The 22,229-nt window shown below is 42.1% G+C and overlaps 1 protein-coding gene across 2 annotated transcripts in view; it reads right to left on the reverse strand.

The window, feature by feature from the left end:
• Window positions 1-21,836, reverse strand: part of sh3bp5b (SH3-domain binding protein 5b (BTK-associated)) — a 74,879-nt gene extending 53,043 nt beyond the window's left edge. The window contains exons 1-2 of one of the 2 annotated variants that reach the window (XM_078539385.1): window positions 21,775-21,836; window positions 21,364-21,442 (exon numbers count right to left, since the gene is read on the reverse strand). In XM_078539385.1, coding sequence (XP_078395511.1) covers window positions 21,364-21,435 — 72 coding nt within the window. In that variant the 5' untranslated portion in view covers window positions 21,436-21,442; window positions 21,775-21,836. The remainder of the gene's footprint in view (window positions 1-21,363; window positions 21,443-21,774) is intronic. The other variant, XM_078539386.1, reaches the window with a different exon arrangement.
• Window positions 21,837-22,229: the final 393 nt, after the last annotated feature.

The raw sequence follows: 22,229 nt of genomic DNA on the forward strand, positions 1-22,229 counted from the left end.
TGAGTAAACACCAGCAGTGATCAGTTACCAAATGACTACCAAATATATGCCAAATTGTGAACATTTTACTCTGTGAACCTATGTCCACAGGAAGCTGAGCTTGGACTGAAAAAAGTGTTTCCTGTCACACCCTCACATTCAGCAGAGAGACATTTTTTTTAAAAACTAGTTCAAAGGAGGTGAGCATTGCTGGCAAGACCATCATTTATCGCCCATCCCTAATTACCCTTGGAAAGTGGTAGTGAGCCATCTTCTCGAATCATTGCCAGTGTGGTGCAGGTACACCCATAGTGCTGTTAGGAGGGGAATTCCAGGATTTTGATCTAGCAACATTGCAGGAACGGCAAGATAGTTCCAAGTCAGGACGGTGTGTGGCTTGGAGGAGAACTTGCAAGTGGCGGTGTTCCCTTATCCTTCAAGATGGGAGAGGTCGCAGGCTTGGAAGGTGCTGTCGAAGGAGCCATAGTGCTACAGTGCATCTTGTAGATGGTACATACTGCTGCCACTGTTCCCCTGAGGTGGCAGGACTGAATTTTTAAGGTGGTGGATAGGGTGCTTTGTCCTGGATGATGTCGCGCTTGAGTTTTGTTGTAGTTGCACTCATCCAGGCACCCCTGTAGTATTCCATCACCTCCTGACTTGTGCCTTGTAGATGGTGGACAAGCTTCATTCAGTCAGGAATTGTGTTACTCTCTGCAGAATTCTCAGCCTCTGACCTGCTCTTGTAGCTACAGTATTTCTATAACTGGTCAGTTAGATGATGGTCATTGCTAGGCACTTCTGTGGCATGAATGTTACTTGCCACCCACCAGCCCAAGCCTAATTATTTCTAGGTGTTCTTGTATGTGAGCATGGACTATTTCATTATCTGAGGAGGTACAAATATAATGTTCAGCCCCAAACAGTCAAAAATCCTCACTTACGTTATGATGGGGAGGGGAAGGTCATTGATGAAGCAACTGAAGATGGTTGGGCCTAGGACACTATGCTGAGGAACTCCGGCAGCGAAGCCCTGAGGTTGAGATGACTGGCCTCCAACAACCATAAGCATCTTTGGTCATGCCAAGTATGACTCCAACCAGTAGAGAGAGAGAGTTCCCCCGATTCCCATTAACTTCAATTTGCTTGGGCTCATTGATGCCACACTGGTCAAATGCTGCTTTAAGGTTAAGGGCAGTCAATCTCACCACATCTCTGGAATTTAACCCTTTGTTGATGTTTGGACCAAAGCTGTAATGGTTCTGGTGGAACCTAAACTGAGCAGCGGTGAGCAGGTTGTTGCTGAGTAGGTGTTGCTTGATAGCACTGTCGACACCACCTTCCATCAATTTGCTGATGATTAAGAGTAGACTAACGGGACACTAATTGGCCAAATTAGATTTGGCCTGCTTTTTGCAAACAGGACGTACCTGGTCAATTTTCCACATTGTCGGATAGATGCTGTAGCATCTATGTTGTAGTTGTACTGGAACAGCTCCGGTTAGGGGTGCTGCTGGCTCTGGACCACAAACCTTCAACACCACAGCCAAGATATTATAGGGGCCTTTGCAATGTCATCTGTTTCTTGATATCACATGAAGTGAATTGAATTGCCTGAAGACTGGCAACTGTGATGCTAAGGATCTAAGGAGGAGAGCGAGATGGATCATCCACTCGGAATTCCTGGCTGAAGATGCTTCAGCCTTGTCTTTTTCACTGGCCCCTCGATCCTATTGTAATGGGGTAGATACAATCTCTGTCCCATTGTGCTGTGAAAGCCAACCTGCTGCAACGGAATTTCAAGTTCTGTTTCTGCTTAAGCTGCAAATCAAACCAGAGGACCAGAAGTTTCAAACTTGTAAAGAAAAAAAAAAAGGAAGGAACCTTGCTTGGTGGTTACGGCAACCATCAGTTGGTGGTTAATACTGAAACCATAGTCTGTTAAACTTTGTATGCCTTGTGATTACCACATGGGCCCCGCTTTTTACAGGGAGGGCAAGGGAGTGTGTTTGTGGCCGGAAAAAACCTGGAAATGTCAGGAACGTGGAAGTAATATTTTCTTTAAATCTGTTTCCCACTCAGCAACCAATTAGAATAAGGCTGGACAAGATCTGGGTGGGACGTAGTTGTGGGTGGCTTGGAGTATGGTGAGAGGGTGGGGAGGGGGTGGGGGGAGATTGGGCATGTTGGTGGGGGTCGGCAGAGTGCAGGGGTATGGGAAGATCACATGGGGGTGCAGGCAGTAGGAGGGAGATCAGATTGCGCAGATTTGCTATTGGAAGCACTCCTGTTCCTTCAGACCCACCAGATCTGCTCTAAAATCATTTAACTGCTGAATTATTCAGCTCTTGCCTCCCTTTAGATGTTGGATTTCCTGTGTCCTGGAAAAGCAAGTCTGTAACGATTAAATTCATACAGCTTTCAAAATCTGAAGGATGGACCTTCATTCATAAATCACTGACCCGACTCTCCAGAGCAGATTACTCAGAATGGCCAAATCTATCACAATTAAACCCAAAGTTGGCACATTCATGGCCGCTACAATTGGGTGTCACATAATTAGTGATTTAACCCCACCCCTGATCCTCTTTCGCCCATTGTAGGGAAGGAGGTGGTAAAACTCCCCTATGTAGTCTGTCCCATTTATTCACATTACAGAACTCTTCCCTATCCTATGCAAGTGCAAAGTTATAACTGACTTTGCAACATTAAAACAGAAGTAAGAAATAGGAGACAATCTTCAGCTGGTTCCTGTTCAAGATTTCGCCTCCAATTCTCACGGTTTTTTCAGTACAACCAGACATTTCAGTTTGGTAGAACTGAAATAGAAAGCGCACGTTCTGTAATTTTGACATTCTTGCTCATAAGGTGCACTGGCTCATGTGATATAAATTCAGAGAATATCTTCAATGGTTACAAGCACAGGCAATGGCTGTTTGGCTTGTTGTGTCCATACTGGCACTCTGCAAGAACAATCAAAGCACTCCCACCTGCACCCCCAATCCTTTTTCCATAACCCTGCATTTTTTTTAATCTTCTATCCTTATCCAATCCCTTTTGAAAGGCACAATTGAATTTGCTGACACCATACTCTCAGATAGTGCATTCCAGATCCTAACCACTCACTGCATTAAAAAAAAGGTTTTCTCACACTTTGGTTCTTTGGCTGACCACCTTAAATCTGTATCCTCTGGTTCTTTGACCCCTCTGCCAAAAGGAACAGCTTCTCTCTATCCGCTCTGTCAAAACCCCTTATGATTTTGAACACCTCTATTATATTGCCTCTCAGCTTTCTCTTCTCTAAGGAGAATAACCCCAGCTTTTTCAATCTACCTTCATAATTACAGAGCCTCATCCCTGGAACCATTCACCTAAATCTGTTCTGGACCGTCTCTAAAGCCGTCACATTCTTCCTAAAGGCGGTGTCCATCCCTATGGCTTCCAAATCGGAATACCAAAGGAACAAGAAGCAAACGGAATGAGATCTGCATATCTGTGAATGTGCTTTCATGCTTTTCCACTAGAAGAAAGGCATCCTTTCCACCAAAGACAATAGAGTTAGATTTGTCCTATTTAATTAGACTGTTTAATCGTTCAACCAGCTTAGCTCAATATCTTTGCATTTTGCAAAGATTTGAGACAATAAATGTCTCAGCCTAGGTAATTAAATAAACTGGTAAATCCCAGCCATGCAATCTTTGGGGTAACAATCCCTCCACTGTAGAAACAGAGGTTGATAAATAATTAAACTATTTAATTTCCTTTTGGAAATGTGCACCATTTTCTTTTAGAGATAGCAAATCAAATGCAGAACACATCAAGATTTATACAGCATGACTGAAACAAGATCAATCCCTGCTGTACTCTGTGCAACAATATGAAATGTTCTGGTTCCACAATTACAAGGGAGGGTTCGTGTTTTTACTGTACAGGATAACTGAACAAAATTGGAGCACACTGAACTTTGCACTAAAAGTCTACAAACTGCCCTTTACTCACCGTGCAGTAATCTATTAATGGTATTTTGTAACTGGGATACCCACACCAGTAGCGTTTGGTATCACAATCTCAATACTGCAGCATTCGCCAAACTGCAGCAGCAACCAGGTGGTAATGAGACAAAGAGGAGATTTTATTAAATTAAAAACAAGGAGGTCTAGAAGACTCATTGGGGACTGGAATTAAAATTTATCAGCAGAAATATACTTCAAAACACATGAGCTAACCAAGTCTTTTCACAAATAAGAGATAATAAATAAAGTTTGGAATTACATTCTGCAATTTCTTTATAAAGCCCATGAATAATTTTCCTCAGCCTAACTTTGCTCAATCACAAACCTTTAAAGAAGTGAAAACAGGAAAATATTGACTAACAGCTACTTTCTCTCATATGGAACCAGGTTTTGCTACATTTGACAAGGTTCACATAAAAATCAGATGATAATTAGTTATTGGTCCTGATTAATCAAGTCAGATGGTGTTTTGGTATACAGCGTCTGTGCCTTCTGCTCATTACATTCTTTCTAGAGTTCTGATAATAAATGCTAACTGGATGGATAATAATCTTAGCAAGAGAGGCAGAATTTTGGCAGACGGGCACAAAAATTCATGCTGCCAACCAGCACACTGGCTATTTTCCCGGAGGCAGGATCAGCAGCGGAAGGACTGCCCACCCACACGCAGCAGGTTGCTAGTTAAAGTAAATTAATTACAAATAATTGGTCATTTATAGAGACAGGCCCCCTAGGACGAGGCCAACTGCCTGCGGGAGGTGGCCTACCAGTGGCAAGCCAGGAGGCCAATACTCCGGGCAGGCTTTGAGGCCCTCCCGACCTGCCTGGCCACGGATGTGCCCGGCCACAATGATGAACTGGCTGCTGTGACCATGCTTTAATTTAAAAGTTTTAAAAGTGGCTGAGAGGGTGCCTCGAGTTTGAGGCACCCTCTTCCTCTTACCTGAAAACAGCAGCTCCCTCCAGCTTCGAGAGCCTGTCTGCTGTCCTTACAGCAAGCCTGGCCTCTGGCCATTAATTGGTTAATTCAGGGATAATTGGCTGCTGGATGGCTGTTTCCCATACAGTGCAGGGTTCTGACCCCCATTTGAGTCTAATACCAGGGTCCTGACCCAAAGGCCAAAACTCTACCCCTGAACTTTCAAATGCAGTTATATTATTTTGCTTCAGCATTTTGAAAATTTAAAAATAACCTGCATTTATATAGGACCTTTTGCAATTTCAGCATATTGTTGCTTTACAGACAAAAGGATAGTCAAGGTTAATGCAGAGAAGACAATTTGCAAACAGCCAGGCCCCACAAACAGCATTGAGATAAATGATCAGATAATCTGTTTTTGCAGTGTTGGTCGAGGGATAAATATTGGCCAAGACTCTGAGAACTCCTCTGCCTTTCTTCAAATAGTGCATGGAATCTTTTACAACCACCCAAAAAGTCAGACAAGGGCTTGGTCTAACATCTCAACCAAAAAGACAGCATCTTCAACCGTGCAGTAGTGCAATGAAGTTCCAGTCTAGATTCTGTGCTCAAGTCTGTGCAGTGGGTTTTGATGATTAATTTGCAGTCATTTGCAATGCCGCAACAGATACATCAGCAGTGCAGGAACAATCTAACAAATCCGTAACATAGCAGGGTCTTATTAAAAACTATAGGCCACTAACTGAACACAAAAGGTACTGAGCTGACAAGAACACCGCATGAGGTGAACAATAGGGTTTGTGGGGAGGAAGGAGAAGAGAACAAAAATAAGCACAAACCTGTGATGAATTACATAGAACGTAAAGCACAGAAACAGAAACAGACCATTCTGCCAATTAGTTTGATGTTTATACTCCACACAAGTCTCTCATTCCATCTACTATATTTTATCCTTCAGGATATCTTTATATTCCCTTTTCTCTCATGTGCTCATCTAGTCTCCTTTTGAAAGCATCTAAGCGATTTGCCTCAAGCATTTCCTGCGGTAGCATGTTCCACATCCCAATCACGTTGAGTAGAGACATTTCACTTTATTGGATTTATTGGTAACTATATTTATTTATCACTCCTAGTTTAGGATTCTCCCAGAGCTGGAAACATTCTCTTAACATCCACGCTCTCCAATCCATTCTGTTATGACCACAGCCGATGTTAATTGCTGCACAAACCAAATCCCAGGGGAAAACTTGACTTACGAGCCACAGCCTTTTTTCTGTATTCTGAAAATGGGAAGAAGGCTGACTGATCACAGCAGCAAGAAATCCAGTAATACTTTTGGGATTTTAAAAATTAAAAGTAAAAATTTTATTAACAAGAAAACTTAAGTACACAAGGTTACAGTTGCACAATTAAAGTTAGTCTTACAAAACATTCCCCCAAAAAGACTCCCTTCTTGGTCAGACCCACAAGTAAACAACTTCCAGGCAACACTCCCTTATAGGTGTTTAACTATAAAATCCAGTAATATTACCCAAGGCAAACTGCTGTAGCTTTAATAGAGGCATACCACACGACCTCTAGCTCTCTTCCACTCTGCTGTGGAAATCCAAGGCTTTAGGACAGACAGCTTGTTGCAGCCCAAGACTTTTCTGAATTGACTGGATGGCAGATTCAAACTGCATCTTCTCCCAGCCTAAAGCTGTTTCCAGGAGATCTTTCTCATACAGCCAACAGCTAACTGCCCCCAGCTCAGCTCCAGTTAATAGCTACATCTCAGAACTACTCTAAAATAGCTTTTTCCCCTTTCATCTCAGGTTCCACTGTTCTCACATCTCTTTGAAACTCAAATCCTTCTAAATATAAAATCTTTCATGTCTCCATTTTGTCTTTGCTTTCTGGCCAATAAAATATAACACCCCCTCTTCTAATTACCTATGGAACTCCTACAAGATACAAACATGTTTCTTGTTACCTCTGACTTCCCTGATATTCAAACTCTCAACTTATCTAAAAACACAAATGTTAAAGCTAACCTATTCACTTGTACCTCAAACCTAACACCTCTATCCTTTTCATGTTTTAAACCCCTCAGACAGCCTGTCTCTAGCAACCTTTGCCAGCTTATTAAAACACACACACCTTTCCAGAATAACACAATATTCCCCAAAAATATTAGAAGACGTAACATCCATTCTCATAATTCATTACTTTAAAGACCTCTATAAGACCTTCTCTCTGTCTCTTTTCTGAAGAAGGAACCCCAATTTGTTCAATCTTTTTTGATGGCAGTCAAATGTTAGTTCTTCTACCATTCTTGCACATCTTTTTTTGCACCTTCTCCAGTGCTTCCATATCTTTTTATAGTATGGAGTACTCCAAACGTGCCCTGATCAGAGTCCAATACTAGTTTAACATAAACGCATTAATTTTGAATTTTATAATCCTAGAATAAAATCTCAGTACTTTGTTAGCATTTCACTCGCTTTGCCAACATACAATGTTGCTTTTCGTGACATGTTCATCTGTATCCCTGGATTCCTTTGCTCTTCTGCCCCTTTCAGTTTTTTCTTTTCTAAGGTGTAGGCAATGTTTCTACCATCCATTACTCAACCCAGCCACTGGTGCATGTATCGCCGCCGACTCCAAGCCTAGATAAATGGAGAGGGCTAGCGGCAGGAAGGGCATCTGGCTGTAAAACCACCCACCAAATCTAAATGATGATTCATGTGAATGCAAATGTCAAGCGACCCCCAGGGTCCCTGCCCAATCCATGTGGCGAATGGGCGAGGGTTACCATCCAATCGACAAGGATGGCTGAAGAAGAAAGCCCAGAGGAGAGGTGAAAAGATGATCAAACTCAAAATACTAAGTCATAGCCTGGCAGGGAGAAGTGGTGAAGTAACCGAACTGATGGAGAGAAAAGGGTTAAAAATTATGGGTCCCCAGGAAACAAAGTGGAAGAGCAACAAAGCCAGAGAAATTGGTACTTCATTACCTTGGACAGGTTGAGAGAAGAACATGGAATAGTTCCAAGCGAGGAAATGAAGGACAAGGTGCTGGCATTGGGCAGAATCTTCCAGTTCTTCAAATCTTCCAGAATTGTTTCTCTCGCAGGGTCGCAAATCTTTGGACCTCTCTTCCCCATAGATCAGTGGAGGCAGGGTCACTGAATATTTTTAAGGCAGAGTTAGATAGATTCTTGACTAACAAGGGAGTGAGAGGTTATCAGGGGTAGCCGGAACTTGGAGCTGAGGCCACAATCAGATCAGCCATGATCTTATTGAACGGTAGAGCAGATTCGACGAGCCGAATGGCCTGCTCTTGCTCTTAATTTGTACAGTTGTGTAATTAGTGACAGAATCACAGTAAAGCTAGAAATCAGTGGGCGAAATGTGGAACATAAGTGAGTTGTCATACGCCACACAGCAGGTGTGGACCAGAGAGGAAGGAAGAACTCTGGGAACAGATGGACAATACAATTCAAATACCAGGCAGTGACAGGCTAGTTGTGGCAGGTGACCTAAATGGACACGTGGGGGGAGAAAGAGTGGGATACTAATTTATCCATGGCGGACTTGGTTTTGGAGAAACAAATAAAGAAGGAGCCATGATCCCGGAGTTTGCCGTGTCATACCAATTCGTAATATTAAACCTGGGAGCGAAAAGAAATATGATTTTTTTTTTAAATCGCAGAAACCACCTTATAACCTACAACAGTGGTGGTAGAGAAACACAAATAGACCACATCATGATTAGAAAAAAACATGCAAAGGAAGCATAGAAATTGCAAAGTCTTCTGAAGCAAGGTGCTGACCACCCAACATGGATGCTGGTGGCAGAGCTGATTGAAAAGAAAACAAAACAGCAGCAGACAAGAGGATCAGGTGGTGGGAGCTCAAAGACCCACAAGTGAAGAGGGAATTCAGAGAGAAAATGGAGAGACAGCCAAGAAAAATAGAAGAAGTTATGACAGACACCATGACGACTGATGGAATTTGGCGGCAGTCTTGGTTAGGAAAACTGACGAAGTGTGTGAAAGATTAGCAGGGAGGAGAAAGTCTGGAAAAGAAACTTGGTAGCGGAGAACTCGGTAGCACAGAAAGTGCAGTAAAAAAAGAAGAAACTGTTAAAGAAGTGGAACAGTCAGGGCTCAAAGATAAAGCACAGTACAAAATAGCATGCAAAGTAAGTGACTGCTAAAGAAAGGTCCCTGGCCTTGGAAGAAATATAAAGAAGTCTGGATAGTAATGAGGGACAAAAAGATACCTCGAGAATAGCAGCTGCTAGAGATAGGTTAACAAAGGATGTGAGGAATATACGTACAATCAAGGCGTAACCTTAATGAAAGAGGATGAAGAGGTGGGTCCTATGCTTCAACTGGCTTATGAACGAAGGAAGCCCAAGAATAAAGACAGAAGAGAAAGCTGCAAACCAAGGAATGACAGCGAGCATCAATCTGGAGGAAATCCAAATGGCAAAGCGATAGCATGGCTAAGATACCAGCAGAGATACAGGTACAGTATCTCAAAGCTGGTTATCTGAAAACTGGAGATGTCTGAAACCCGGACATTTTTATAAGCAGCCATGCATGAATTTTTCTCATTAAATGAGTAAAATAAGTTACCGGCTTGTTCAGCTAGCTGCTACATTGGCACAGTGGTGTGTCAGACTAGTTACTGGCTTTGCACACCAGTCCTTCCCCACGCTCCAAGTGGTCAGAGCAACCCTTGACCCCACCAGACCCGGCTCAGCCCCATCCGCCGGACACGACCCGAACCGAACCAGCCGACCTGAAAACCAGCACGATCCAAAATCCGACAGAGACATGGTCCCGAGATGGCTGGTTTTGAGACACTGTACCTGTATGGATCTGTCCAGGTGAATATATGGATCTGCCCAGTTCCTGAACGAGCTACTCAGTTGTGTTATGATGAGAGAAAATCTCAAGGGAGTAGAGGCGAAGCACTTTGGTATCAATATTCAAAGGCAAGGGAGACATTTAAGATTGCAAAAACTGCCGAGGAATTAAACTCCTATCACATACCTTCAAGATAAGGGAGAGAGTCATGGGCCAGAGACTGAGAGAAATAACATAAACCTATGATGGTCGGTTTGGACTCATGCCCAGAAGAAGCAACACTGATGACATTTTCGTTTTGAGACCAGTGATGGAGAAATATCAGGATGGCCAATGCAACATGAAGATTGTATTCATTCATCGAGCTAGAAAAGACCTATGACCAGGGTGTCTCAGGAAGAAGTCAGGAGATGTGCTATAATTTATCAATTCCTTGACAAGTACGTACAATTATACTATAACAGGACATGGACAAGGAGTGCCAGACAACTGTAGTTGGGTAAGGCGGGTAGCACAAAAAGAGAAAGGGCTTCAAAGCCAAAATTGGATTGCACCAAGGATCAGCACTGAGTCCCTTCCTCTTCCTGATTGCTATGGGTGTTCTGAGCAAGCGAGACAGGAAGGGGCCATGGTCAATGATGTTTGCAGATGACATTGAGCTAAGTGGTGGGGATGATGTTTACATGACCTGAGTATCAGGAGAAAAGCACTGAATGACAGGGGCATGAAGATCTGTAGACGCAAAAGACTTAATATATAGACTGTCAGTTTGAGCCTAGGGAAGAGGATCAGAGCAAAAGCGGGTGAAGACTTGGAGAAAGTGAGTAGCCTCAAGTACCCATGGTTGGTGGTGGCAGAAGATGGAAGGATAAAAATGAATGACAGATTATCTCTGGTTGGAGTGATTGGAAGAAGTGCAGTGTATCACTGAAACTGAAAGGAAGAAACTACAAGGCAGTTGTGAGACCAACCTTGTTATAATGCAGAAACTTGGGCAATAGCAAGAAGAGAGGACAAATGACTGGATACTAATGAGGTGCAGATACTGAGATGCATGTGTGGAGTGATGAGAAAGGACAATATTGGGAACCGGTACATCAGGAGGTCAGTGAAGATTGTGGGAGAGTCGAAGAAAGTAACCAACAAGAGATTGAAATGGCATGTTTGCATTTTGCAGAGAGAGGGAATTTAGTGAGGCGAGTGATGTAGATGGGACTGCCGTGAAGAAGGAGAAGAGGCAGGCCTGAGACCAGATGGAAAGATGCGGTGGCAAGAGACTTAAACACAGTGAATTGGAAATGGAATGGATGACTAACAAGGAGAAAATGAAGAAGGGTGGTCAACCAGCATTGTGGCGGTACCAAGTAAAATGGGAGAAATTGAAAGAAGAGGTGATAGAACCATAGAAAAGTTACGGCTTTCAATCCATTCAACCCAGCCAAAAAAAAGAGGGAAAAAAAGAAACTAGCCACTCATTTTTACCCCACTTTCCAGCACCTGGTTCATAGCCTTGCAGGTTACAGCACTTCAGATGCAGACCCATGTATCTTTTAAATGCTCCCTGGTACTTGACACCTTAGCTAGAGAAACAGATTTTTCCAGTCTACCCTATCTAGGCCCCTCAATTTTGTACACATCATTTAGGAAAACAACCCTAGCCTATTCAATATTTCTTCATAGCTGCAATTTTCAAGCCCTAACAACATTCTGGTAAATCTCTCTGTACTGTCTCCAGAGCAATTATGTCCTCCCTGTAATGTGGTGACCAGAACTGTACACAAAATTCCAGCTGTGGCCTAACCAATGTTTTATACAGTTCCAACATTACATCCCTGCTTTTGTATTCTATACTTGGTCCAATAAAGGAAAGCATTCCATATGTTTTCTTTACCACCTTATCCACCTGTCCTGCCACCTTCAGGGGCCTGTGGACATGCACTCCAACCATAACACTCGTGATTGGAACGTCATTCCTGCAATCTCACAGAAAACATGACATGCTGCCAAAATATTGTTTAAAAATAGAGTCTATAAATACAGAAGATGTAAACAGTGATAAACAGTGACTTAACATATATAAAATGCAGAGTGAATGACTTTTACTAAACTTATTGTTTTTAATACACCACATTTAATATGGGTATTCTTAAAATAACTTAGCAATTTAGATTACACTAGATTTTAAAGCAATTAGCACTGTATTTCAAACTTCACAAATGTTAAAACAAAGGTAAGGCTCTCACGACTCAAGAAGAAACAAGATCATTCTGATCAACCATATAACCAAAGATGCCAGCCTGAGAGAGGGGATTCTACACTTGTCTGTCATCTTTCAGTGTTTAAGGCTTTAAAGCACTCGATCAGGTCTAGGTGAGAGACCAACAACTTGTGTTAAATTTAATCGGCTACAGCATCACAGAGATGGGAATAAAATTCAGTCTGTAGAGTGCATTGCGTACAGCACATAACCCTTCCTTATCTTGGCAGCTTACAAAAACAACTGCCTGACTCAATGTAGTAGCACCAGCAGATTTACACCAAATAGCAATTAGGGAGAACAAAGACAATGTGAGGGAACAAATGAAGCTCCTTCCTATGGTCATCACCCCTTGACATTCAATGGCATTATCACCGCTGAATCCCCCACGATCAACATCCTGAGGGTTACCATTGACCAGCAACTGAACTGGATAAGCCATATAAATACTGTGGCTACAAGAGCAGGTCAGAGGCCAGGAATCCTGTGGCGAGTAACTCACCTCCTGACTTCCCAAAGCCTGTCCACCATCTACAAAGCACAAGCCAGGAGTGTGATGAAATACTCTCCACTTTGGATGAGTGTAGCTCCAACAACACTCAAGAAGCTTGACACCATCCAGGACAAAGTAGTCCACTTGATTGGCACCCCAGCCACAAACATTCACTCCCTCCACCACCGACGCACAGTAGCAGCAGCGTGTACCGTCTACAAGGTGCACTGCAGGAACTCATCAAACCTCATCAGACAGCATCTTCCAAACCCACGACCACCACCATCTAGAAAGACAAGGGCAGCAGACACGTGGGAACACCAACACGTGGAAGTTCCCCTCCAAGCCACTCACTATTCTGACTTGGAAATATATCATCATTCCTTCACTGTCTGGGTTAAAATCCTGGAACTCCCCTCCCAACAGCATTGTGGGTGTACCTACACCATATTGACTGCAGAGGTTCAAGAAGGCAGCTCACCACCATCTTTTGAAGGGCAGGTAGGGATGGGCAATACATGCTGGCCTAGCCAGTGATGCCCATATCCTCTGAATGAATTGAAAGAAAAAAATCAGCTAGCTCCAAAACAAAAAGGTCAATGAAAGCTTCTGGGTTGTTCTAAATACTCAACTGCTTCACTAACATCCTTCGAGGTAGAGTAACTGCCACTCCTTGCCAGGTGGATCTACATACATATAGTGCAGAATGGTAATGCAACTGACTCTTGAAGGCCCCTGAAGTGGCACTGAAATCTACTCAGTTGTCCAAACAATCCTTAAGAATCGGGAAAGTGGGTTGGCAACATCACCCTGCAGAACAATTGGAAAATAAATGGCAGCTGTGGCATTTTCTGGAAGGAAAGCAAAAATAGCACAGGCTAACCCAGCCCAAGTGGTTTCTTAGACTTTTTAGTGGTTGGACCGTTGGCAGAGTTTTGGAGCAATCAACTTACTCATCCCTCTCAACAGCACAGGCAAAAGTCCAGTGACTGAAGATCAAGGACAATTTACCTTGGAATTAAAATCACCACACTAAACAAATGGAGTAGTAGTTAAAGGGAATGGAATACTCAGTGTGAGGTTAAGATAAGACACATTGATGAATTTTTTCAATTACATCTTTACCAGATTTTGGTCAGAATACAATGAAAGTTATTAAAACATGCCTCTGGATAATTCTGAGTACTTCCATGAGAAAGGACCTACTTTCGGATTATACAGATAGGCACTGAAAGATCCACACAATATGAACTGCAGCAGGTTGGACGTTAAGATAGCAACATAGATACAAAATTGCCTGAGTAATAGGAAACGGCGAATAATGGTTAATGGATATTTTTCGGGCTGAAGGACGGTTTGGAGTACAGTTCCCCAGGGATCGGTATTGGGACCCTTGCTTCTCCTGATATATATTAATGATCTAGGTCTTTGTGTGCAGAGACAATTTCAAAGTTTGCAGATGATACAAAACTTGGAAACATTGCAAATTGTGAGGAGGACAGTGTAGAACTTCAAAAGGACATAGACAAGTTGGTGGAGTGGGCAGATAGGTGGCAGATGAAGTTCAATGCTGAGAGGTGTGGGGTGATTCATTTTGGGAGGGGGAACATAGAGAGACAATATCAAATAAGGGGTGCAACTCTCAAGGGAGTGCAAGAGCAGAGGGACCTGACTGTATATGTACATAAGTCATTAAAGGTGGCAGGACAGGTGGAGACAGCAGTTATACAATATCCTAGGCTTTATTAATAGGGGCATAGAGTACAAGAGCAAGGAGGTTATGCTGAACTTGTGTAGGACACTAATGAGACCTCAGCTGGGGTATTGTGTACAGTTCTGGGCACCACACTTTAGGAAGGATGTGAACGCATTGCAGAGAGTGCAGAAGAGGTTTACAAAAATGGTTCCATGGATGAGAAACTTCAGTTATGAAGATAGATTGGAGAAGTTGGGACTGTTCTTCTTGGAGAGGAGAAGGCAAAGAGGAGATAGAGGTGTTCAAAATAATGAGAGGGCTGGACAGAGTAGGTAGGGAGAAGCTGTTCCCGTTCATTAAATGATCGAGAATGAGGGGACACAGGTTTAAAGTAATTTACAAAAAAAGCATATGTGTTGTGAGAAAAAACTTCTTCACTCAATGAGTGGATCGGGTCTGGAATGCACTGCCTGGAATTGTGGTGGAGGCAGGTTTGATCGAGGCATTCAAGAGGGCATTAGGTGATTGCTTAAATAGAAACAATGTGCAGAGTTACGGGGAAAAGGCAGGAGAATGGCACTGAGTCACAATGCTCACTTGGAGAGTCAGTGCAGACACAATGGGCCAAATGGCCTCCTTCTGTACCATAACAATTCTGTGATTCTGCTTCCTCAGCTTTATAAACTAAGTTAGGCCTCATCTGGAGCTAAATACAGCAGATGCTGGAAACTGAAGTAAAAACAGACAATTCTGGAAATACTCAGACAGCATCTGTGGATAGAGAAATAGAGTTAATGTTTCAGTTTGATGACCTGATATCATCTCTGTTTATCGCTTTAGCTGGAGTGTTTTGTCGAGTTCTGGACACCAAACTTTAGGAAGGATGTACAGCGTAATTGAGATGAAGCAGTGATTCATCAGAATGCCAGGGCTAAAAGGGTTAGATTATGAAGACAGGTGGCTTGGACTAGGCCTTTGCCTACTGAAGATTAATGGATGATCTAATGGAGGTGTTCGAGATGATTAAAGGATTTGATAGGGTTCTATTCCATGTGTGCTCTTCCTGAAGGCAGGTCCTTGGCTCATTGTCTGATGTTTCATTCTGAACTGTTTTCTTCAGAGTTTTTGTCAGTGGTGGTTTGTCATTGCCCTCCGCTTTCAGGGGCAGAGCAAGGAGGCAGGTTCCAAGTCTACCTCAGCTAGAACGGGAATTGAACCCACGCTGTTGGCTGAACCCACGCTGTTGGCTGAACAACACACTAGCTATCTACCCAACTGAATTAACCAGCTTAGGGTGGATGAAGGGAAATTATTTTCTCTGGTGGCGAATCCAGCACAAGGAAGTATAACATTGAAATTGGAGCTAGGCCATTCATGGGCAATGTCAAAAAGCACTCCTTTATCCAAAGGGTAATGGAAATCTGGAAAACTGCCCAAAAAGTACGTTGAGGCTCAGTTAATTGAAAATTTTAAAACTGAAATTGATCGATTTTTGTTAGGCAAGGGTATTAAGAGTTATGGAAAGGTGGCAGCATTTTTTTCCGGGTGGGTCCTGCGGTATCACCTCTGCAACAACCCTATGATGATCTACACTGTATCCAGTTTTAGTATAAAACGGGGCAGCCTTTTAGAGTCAGCACCATCTGTTCACCTTTGCTTGTTTTAAATATCAAAATTTAAGTTTGAAAAAGGACCTTGTCACTCAATTCTATTTAGTCCAGTTTCTAACTGAACAATTCAGGCAATGCTGAAAACTCTCTCCTCCCCCAAAAACGCTGTGGATGCTGAGAGGGTCATTAGAAAATTTCAAAACACAAGATTGATAGATTTTTGTTCAATGAACGCATTTAACGATTACAGAATTAAGGTGGACATATAGAGTTAAGATGCGAGCCATTCATGATTTAAATGGGGCTTAAGGGGCTGAATGACTTACTCCTGTTCCTACATTTATGTGAAAGAGCAGGGGGCTGGGACTAATTGGAGAGCTCAAAGAGCTGGGACAAGTACAATGGACCAATTGGCTTTCTATGCTGTATGGTTCTCTGGATTCAATTCCGCATATGGTACAAATGTTAACCTCATTCAAAAATCAAAAAGATAACCCCAACCTTGCTCCTCATACACGACCACAGCAGTCACCTTACACAAATCCATATTTAAAAATACCCAACATTAACTCTATAGCTGATGAGGAACAAATCAATATTTTTAAAAATCTACAATTATATAGGGGAAAACAATGAGAGTGGTCAGGAGCAATGAGAGCTCCTTAAAAACTGATAATGGAGATATTATAAATGAAAACAAGGAAACTGTGGACATGTTAAATGATTACTTTGCATCTGTATTTATAGTAGGGGAAGAGAATAACATGCCGAATGTCCCAAGGAAATTAGTATTGAATCAGAGATGTGGACTCAGCAATATTAACATAAGCAAATTAACACTAATGAAGGTGCACTAAAGAGTGACAAATCCCAAGGACCAGAAGGCTTTCATCTCAGGCTTTGAATGGACCTTCCAAGGCTCTCTTGATTCAGCAACCATTGCTAAATTGGAAAATTTTGCATGTCATTCTACTCTTTAAGAAAGGAAAGGAGAGAGGGGGAAACCAGGGATTGATAGACCAGTTAGCCTAAAATCTGTTGCCTAAAAAATACTAGAGAGTCTATAATTATCCAGTAAGACTTTGAAAATGTTCAGATTTTTTAAGATGCTAATGTCATGCACAGATACAAAAAGGCTAATGGAATGCTGGCCTTTATATCTAGGAGTGTTAGAATACAAGGGATTAGTAGTCATGCTACAGCTATGTAAAGTGCTAGATAGACCCCACGTGGAGTATGGTGTTCAGTTCTGAGCACCCTGCTTTAGGAAGCACATACATTGGCCTTGGGGACAAAGCAGCATAGATTTGCCAGAATGATTCCTGGATTTCAGGAGTTAAATAATGAAGAGAAATTACACAAACTAGGATTGTATTCCTTGCAATTTAAAGGGTTAGTAAGCAATTTGATCAAAGTTTTCAAGACATTAAGGGGAATAGATGGGGTAGGTAGAGAGGAACTATTTCCACTGATTGAGGAATCTAAGACTAGGAGGGTGTAGCCTTTGATTCTGAGCCCGGCCTTTCAGGAGTGAAGTTAGGAAACATTTCTACATGCAAAGGACGGTGAAAGTTTGGAACTCTCTTCAGTAAATGGTAGTTGATGCTGAGTCACTTGTTAATTTTAAATCTCAGATCGATTGCTTTTGTTTACCAAAGTAATTTAGGGATATGGGAAAAGGCGGGCCTAGGGAGTTGAGTTGAGATCATGGCTGTAGATCAACCATGATCTAATTGAATGGCGGCATAACAGACTCAAAGGGCTATCTGGCCTACTCCTATTCCTATGTTCCCAACCAAAATTTATAATGTCTTGTTTGCAGTATGTTATGTAATCCCACCACTCAGCATCTGCACAAAAAGGCAACACATTCCATAATTAAAAAGCACTTAACTCTGTCAAGAAAATATCAAGCATTAAACTGCATTTATACTTTTTGAAATAGTACCTACATATTCTGAAAGGAAAATGTTAATTTAATTGCATGCATTTGAGGGGGTCACAATTTTTTAAAAAACTTCTTTCAATTGTGCTTTTTTTAAAAAAGAAAATTGGTAACGTAGCAGTGATTTAAGTTAATCTTTTAAATATCATGGAGAATATCTTGTAAACAAGTAATAATGCCATCTCCATCTATCTGAGCATCGTCTACCCCCCAATAGTCTCACTGCTTATGATGCCTTGGAAGCTGGATTTTTCCCCTAATGTCATTATTTATTTTGAATCCCCATTAATCCATTTACATGTCAGCCCTGGCTCACTTGATAGCACTCTTGCCTCTTGAGTCAGAAGGTTGAAGTCCCGTTCCTGAGACTCAAGGACAAAATCTAAATTGACACTCCAGTACAGTAACAAGTGAGTGCTAAACAGAAAGAGGTGTCGTCTTTTGGGTGAGATGTTAAACTGAGGATTTGCTTGTCCCCTCAGAGGGATGAAAAGGATCCCATGACACTATTTCAAAGAAAATCAGAGAGTTCTCTCTGGTGTCCTGGCCAATATTTATCCTTCAACTAACTTCAATAAAACAGATGTTTTGACAGCCCTCCATCTCACAAGAGGATGGCTTACGCCGTGGTCGTCGATTCAGTGTTAAACATTGCCTCCTGTGGCTCAGGAGCCCCACTCCAGCAAGGCTGTCCCTGCTGCAGATGAAGACAGTGGGCTGAGAAGGTGCAGGATTTCCTGACCTCTTGTTTTTCCTGGGCTCTCTCCTCAGTCAGCTAAGCTTTCCATTTCACCTCGCCTCTTCCAATGCCCCTCCAGTCAGCCTCCAGAGGTCACAGTCATTGGCAACATTCTCCCAGTTGCTTGCGTCAATGGCTGCCATTTTCATATCTCGCTTGCAAGTGTCCTTGTAGCGGAGATATGGACATCAGTAGGTTGTGAGCCAGTGGCTAGTTCACCGTAAAGAAGGTCTTTGGGTATACAGACGTCATCCCCCAATGAACATGGCTGAACCAGCGCAGATGTCGTTGGTTTAGCAATGAGTGTATGGTGGTGAAATTAGCACACTCCAGTATCTACAAGTTGATGACCTTGGCCTGCCAAGAGGTGCTGAGGATACACCTGAGACAACATAGATGGAAACCATTCAGCCTTTTCTCCTGTCTAACAGATGTTGTCCACGTTTCATTATTGTACATAAGAACATAAGAACTAGGAGCAGGAGTTGGCAATTCAGCCCCTCAAGCCTGCCCCGCCATTCATTACGATCATGGTTGATCTCATTTTGGCCTCAACTCCAATTTCCCGCCCTCTCCCCATAACCTTTCAATTCGTTACTAATTAAAAATCTCTCTATCTCCTCCTTAAATTTATTCAGCGTCCCGGCATCCACTGCATTCTGAGGTAGTGAATTCCACAGATTCACGACCCTTTGAGAAAAGTAATTCCTCCTCGTCTGTGATTTAAATCTACCACCCCTTAGCCTAAAACTATGGCCTCTCATTCTAGAATGCCCCACAAGGGGAAACATCCCCTTTAGCATCTTATATAGCTCAATTAGATCTCCTCTCATCCTTCTAAACTGTAGCGAGTATAGGCCTAAACTGCTCAATCTCTCCTCATAAGACAAGCCCCACATCTCTGTGCTGAGGATGCAGGCTCCGTAGACTTTTGCTCTAGTGTTCCCGGTCAGTTTGTTATTGTTCCACACTCTTTCTGGTGGCCTGACCAATATTTATCCCTCAAATAACATCACTAAACAGATTATCTGGTCATTATCTCATTGCTGTTTGTGGGACCTTGCTATGTGCAAATTTCCTACATTACAAAAGTGGCTATACTTCAAAAGTATTTAACCGGCTTGAAGTACTTTGGAAGGTCCTGAGGTCATGAGAGGTTGTATATAAATGCAGGTTCTTTCTTTTATTGAAGAATATAATGAACCCAATGGGAACAGCAAGCAACAAGATCACTGTTTGATTAGCATACTCCTATAGTGACTAGACAGTTAATACTAAACTGAGGCAAGGTGGTTAACAAATTATAACCATAAATTAGAATTGACTGCAGTTAATGTAGCAGGGTGGGAGGTGAGAGGTGGGAGTCAATTACCGTTATTTGTAAAACGTGAAGTACTGTCTTTTGGAGGAAAGAATAGTAGGGAAACTCTAAGACTTTGAAATGGAGTGTGGGCCATGGTGTGCAGTTGCAGAAATTATTCCTAAAGACATTATCTTGCACTGCCACCAAACAAAATAAACCAAATCCTCAGAGGAAATGTTGAACTAGTACTTGACCTTTGTTAGGCTGCATTTGGAAGATAACAAAGTATCTTGGGCAGCCCATGACAGGAAGGATGTTAAACCAATGGGAAGGAGACTCACCAGAATGAGAAGTTACAGTATTTTTAATTCATTTGCAGGAAATGGATTAGCAAAGCTGGTATTTAGTGCTCACCCCTAAGGTGGTGATACAATCGAGCTTGCTAGGCCACCTCAGAGAGAAATTAAGAGGTAGCCATCTTCGTGTGACACCGGAGTCACATTACAGAGCAGATCAGGTAAGGAAGAGCAAGTTTCCTTCCCTAAAGGGAAGGCAGATGAGTTTTTAAAAAGATAATCTGACAGCTTCATGCTTACTATCACTAACAGCAGCTTTTTCATTTCGGATTTGGAAATCAGGACAACTTTGGGCTCTGAATGGAGAGCACTGAGCAAAGTTACCAGGAAAACTTCAAACCTTGAAAGCACAGCACCACTGATAAATGACAGAAGGCCTACCCAAATTGCAAAATGCATGTTGTTTACAAAAAAAAAAGAAGTTTTTAAAGATCGACAATTGTGCAATTAGGCCCAGGAAGCAGTGGCTGTCCTGCCCACAATTACTGATAATTTTGACTAGAGTTACTATACTCCACGGTCAGCCCAGAACAAAGCAAAATTATATGCCATGGCATTGCATCGCCAAATTTCTTTGCTGCAGTGTGGTTCTGTAGAAAGATCTTATACAATTTGATAGGTGAATAGCTAATAGAACATAAAAATAAGTTCAAATTTAATTACTGAGAGGGGGAAGGTGGTGGGGTGGTGTCAGAAAGAGGGCCAGACTATTTCAAAACTGCAGTTAGCAATGGCACAGCTCATACCAGTTACGCACACCACAGGCTGTTAAATTATTTAAATGTGACAGTGTATTTGAGATATTTATGAATAAAATAGCATTTAAATCCCACATATTTTTCTGCAAGAAAAGGACACCCTTTCGCCTTGGATAAAATAGAGAGGGTTCAATTCCTGGAAAACTGTTAAATCTCCTTGACAGAGTCAAACCCCTATTTCTGATACTGGATAATTATACCAGGGTTATTGTAATACTGCATATATTATACTGTGGATTACTGTACGGCTGCCTTACTGTAGATTATAATACATGTCTTCTGTAATTTACATAAACAGAATCTAACACTGATTCCTATCCAACTTGGTAATTAATATTTTTTTTCAGTTATGCAGTAAAGCGTTACAATGAAACCTATCCATGGGGCTGCAAGTCACAAAACCGAATATTTAAACAAACATTTTGCAAAATAATTACCTGAATTCTGGGATCGACTTCTTCCTCCTCTGGCACTTCTAACTTCTCATTCTTTTTCGACAACCCGTCCATTTTGCTGCTTAATTATTTATATTTGACAGAAATATATATATATTTTTTAAATCCACCGTGGACCGAAATGGAAAGAAAGAGAGAGAAAAAGAGTCAAAGTCAAAAGGATTGGCCCGATTGTCAATTAAGACCGACTCGGACTCAACGCCGCTCTCTCCTCCCGAAACATCTGGAATTCATTCTTCAACTACAACAGGCTCCAGCTAACGAAGGAGCAAAACTCAGACATTGAAACCTCTGCAATCATTCAACATTTTAAAATGGCCCTGTCGGTTTCAGCCCCAACGTTCAAGAGTCCTCAACAATGACTCGGAGGAGGAAAAATAATTCTAAATATACCTATCTGCACATTACTGGGAGATATTAAAGGAGGTTCCGCTCTCACACAATAGGGAGGTTAAACTGCTGCTATTCCTGTCACTTGAATTCCTCACTGCGCTGCTGCTCCGCCCCTTCCTCTGGCTCCGCTCTTGTTACGATCGCTTTGTTACAGCGAGACACAAGCGTGATAAACCATTAAAATCCACCCCCTTCCTCTCAAACTCACTTGCTGCAACTGTTTGGAGGGATGCAGCCACCAATTCGTGTCCAACCTTTTACAAATAGCATCCTTTTTTTTTTAATCTAGGGCGTATTTTTTAATATTAAAAAAAAGTCCCTTATTTGCTTTAGAAATAACGGGCTGAGATTGCATCACCGATCATGGCTGCCACTACTCGTTTCCTTAATGTATTACAAACTGTGCTGATTCAGAGGAGAGTTTTGCGTGCCGGGGAACGGAATATTTCTCTGCT

The sequence above is a fragment of the Cetorhinus maximus genome, chromosome 3 (assembly GCF_964194155.1).
Source record: "Cetorhinus maximus chromosome 3, sCetMax3.hap1.1, whole genome shotgun sequence".
NCBI classification, from domain to species: Eukaryota; Metazoa; Chordata; class Chondrichthyes; order Lamniformes; family Cetorhinidae; genus Cetorhinus; species Cetorhinus maximus.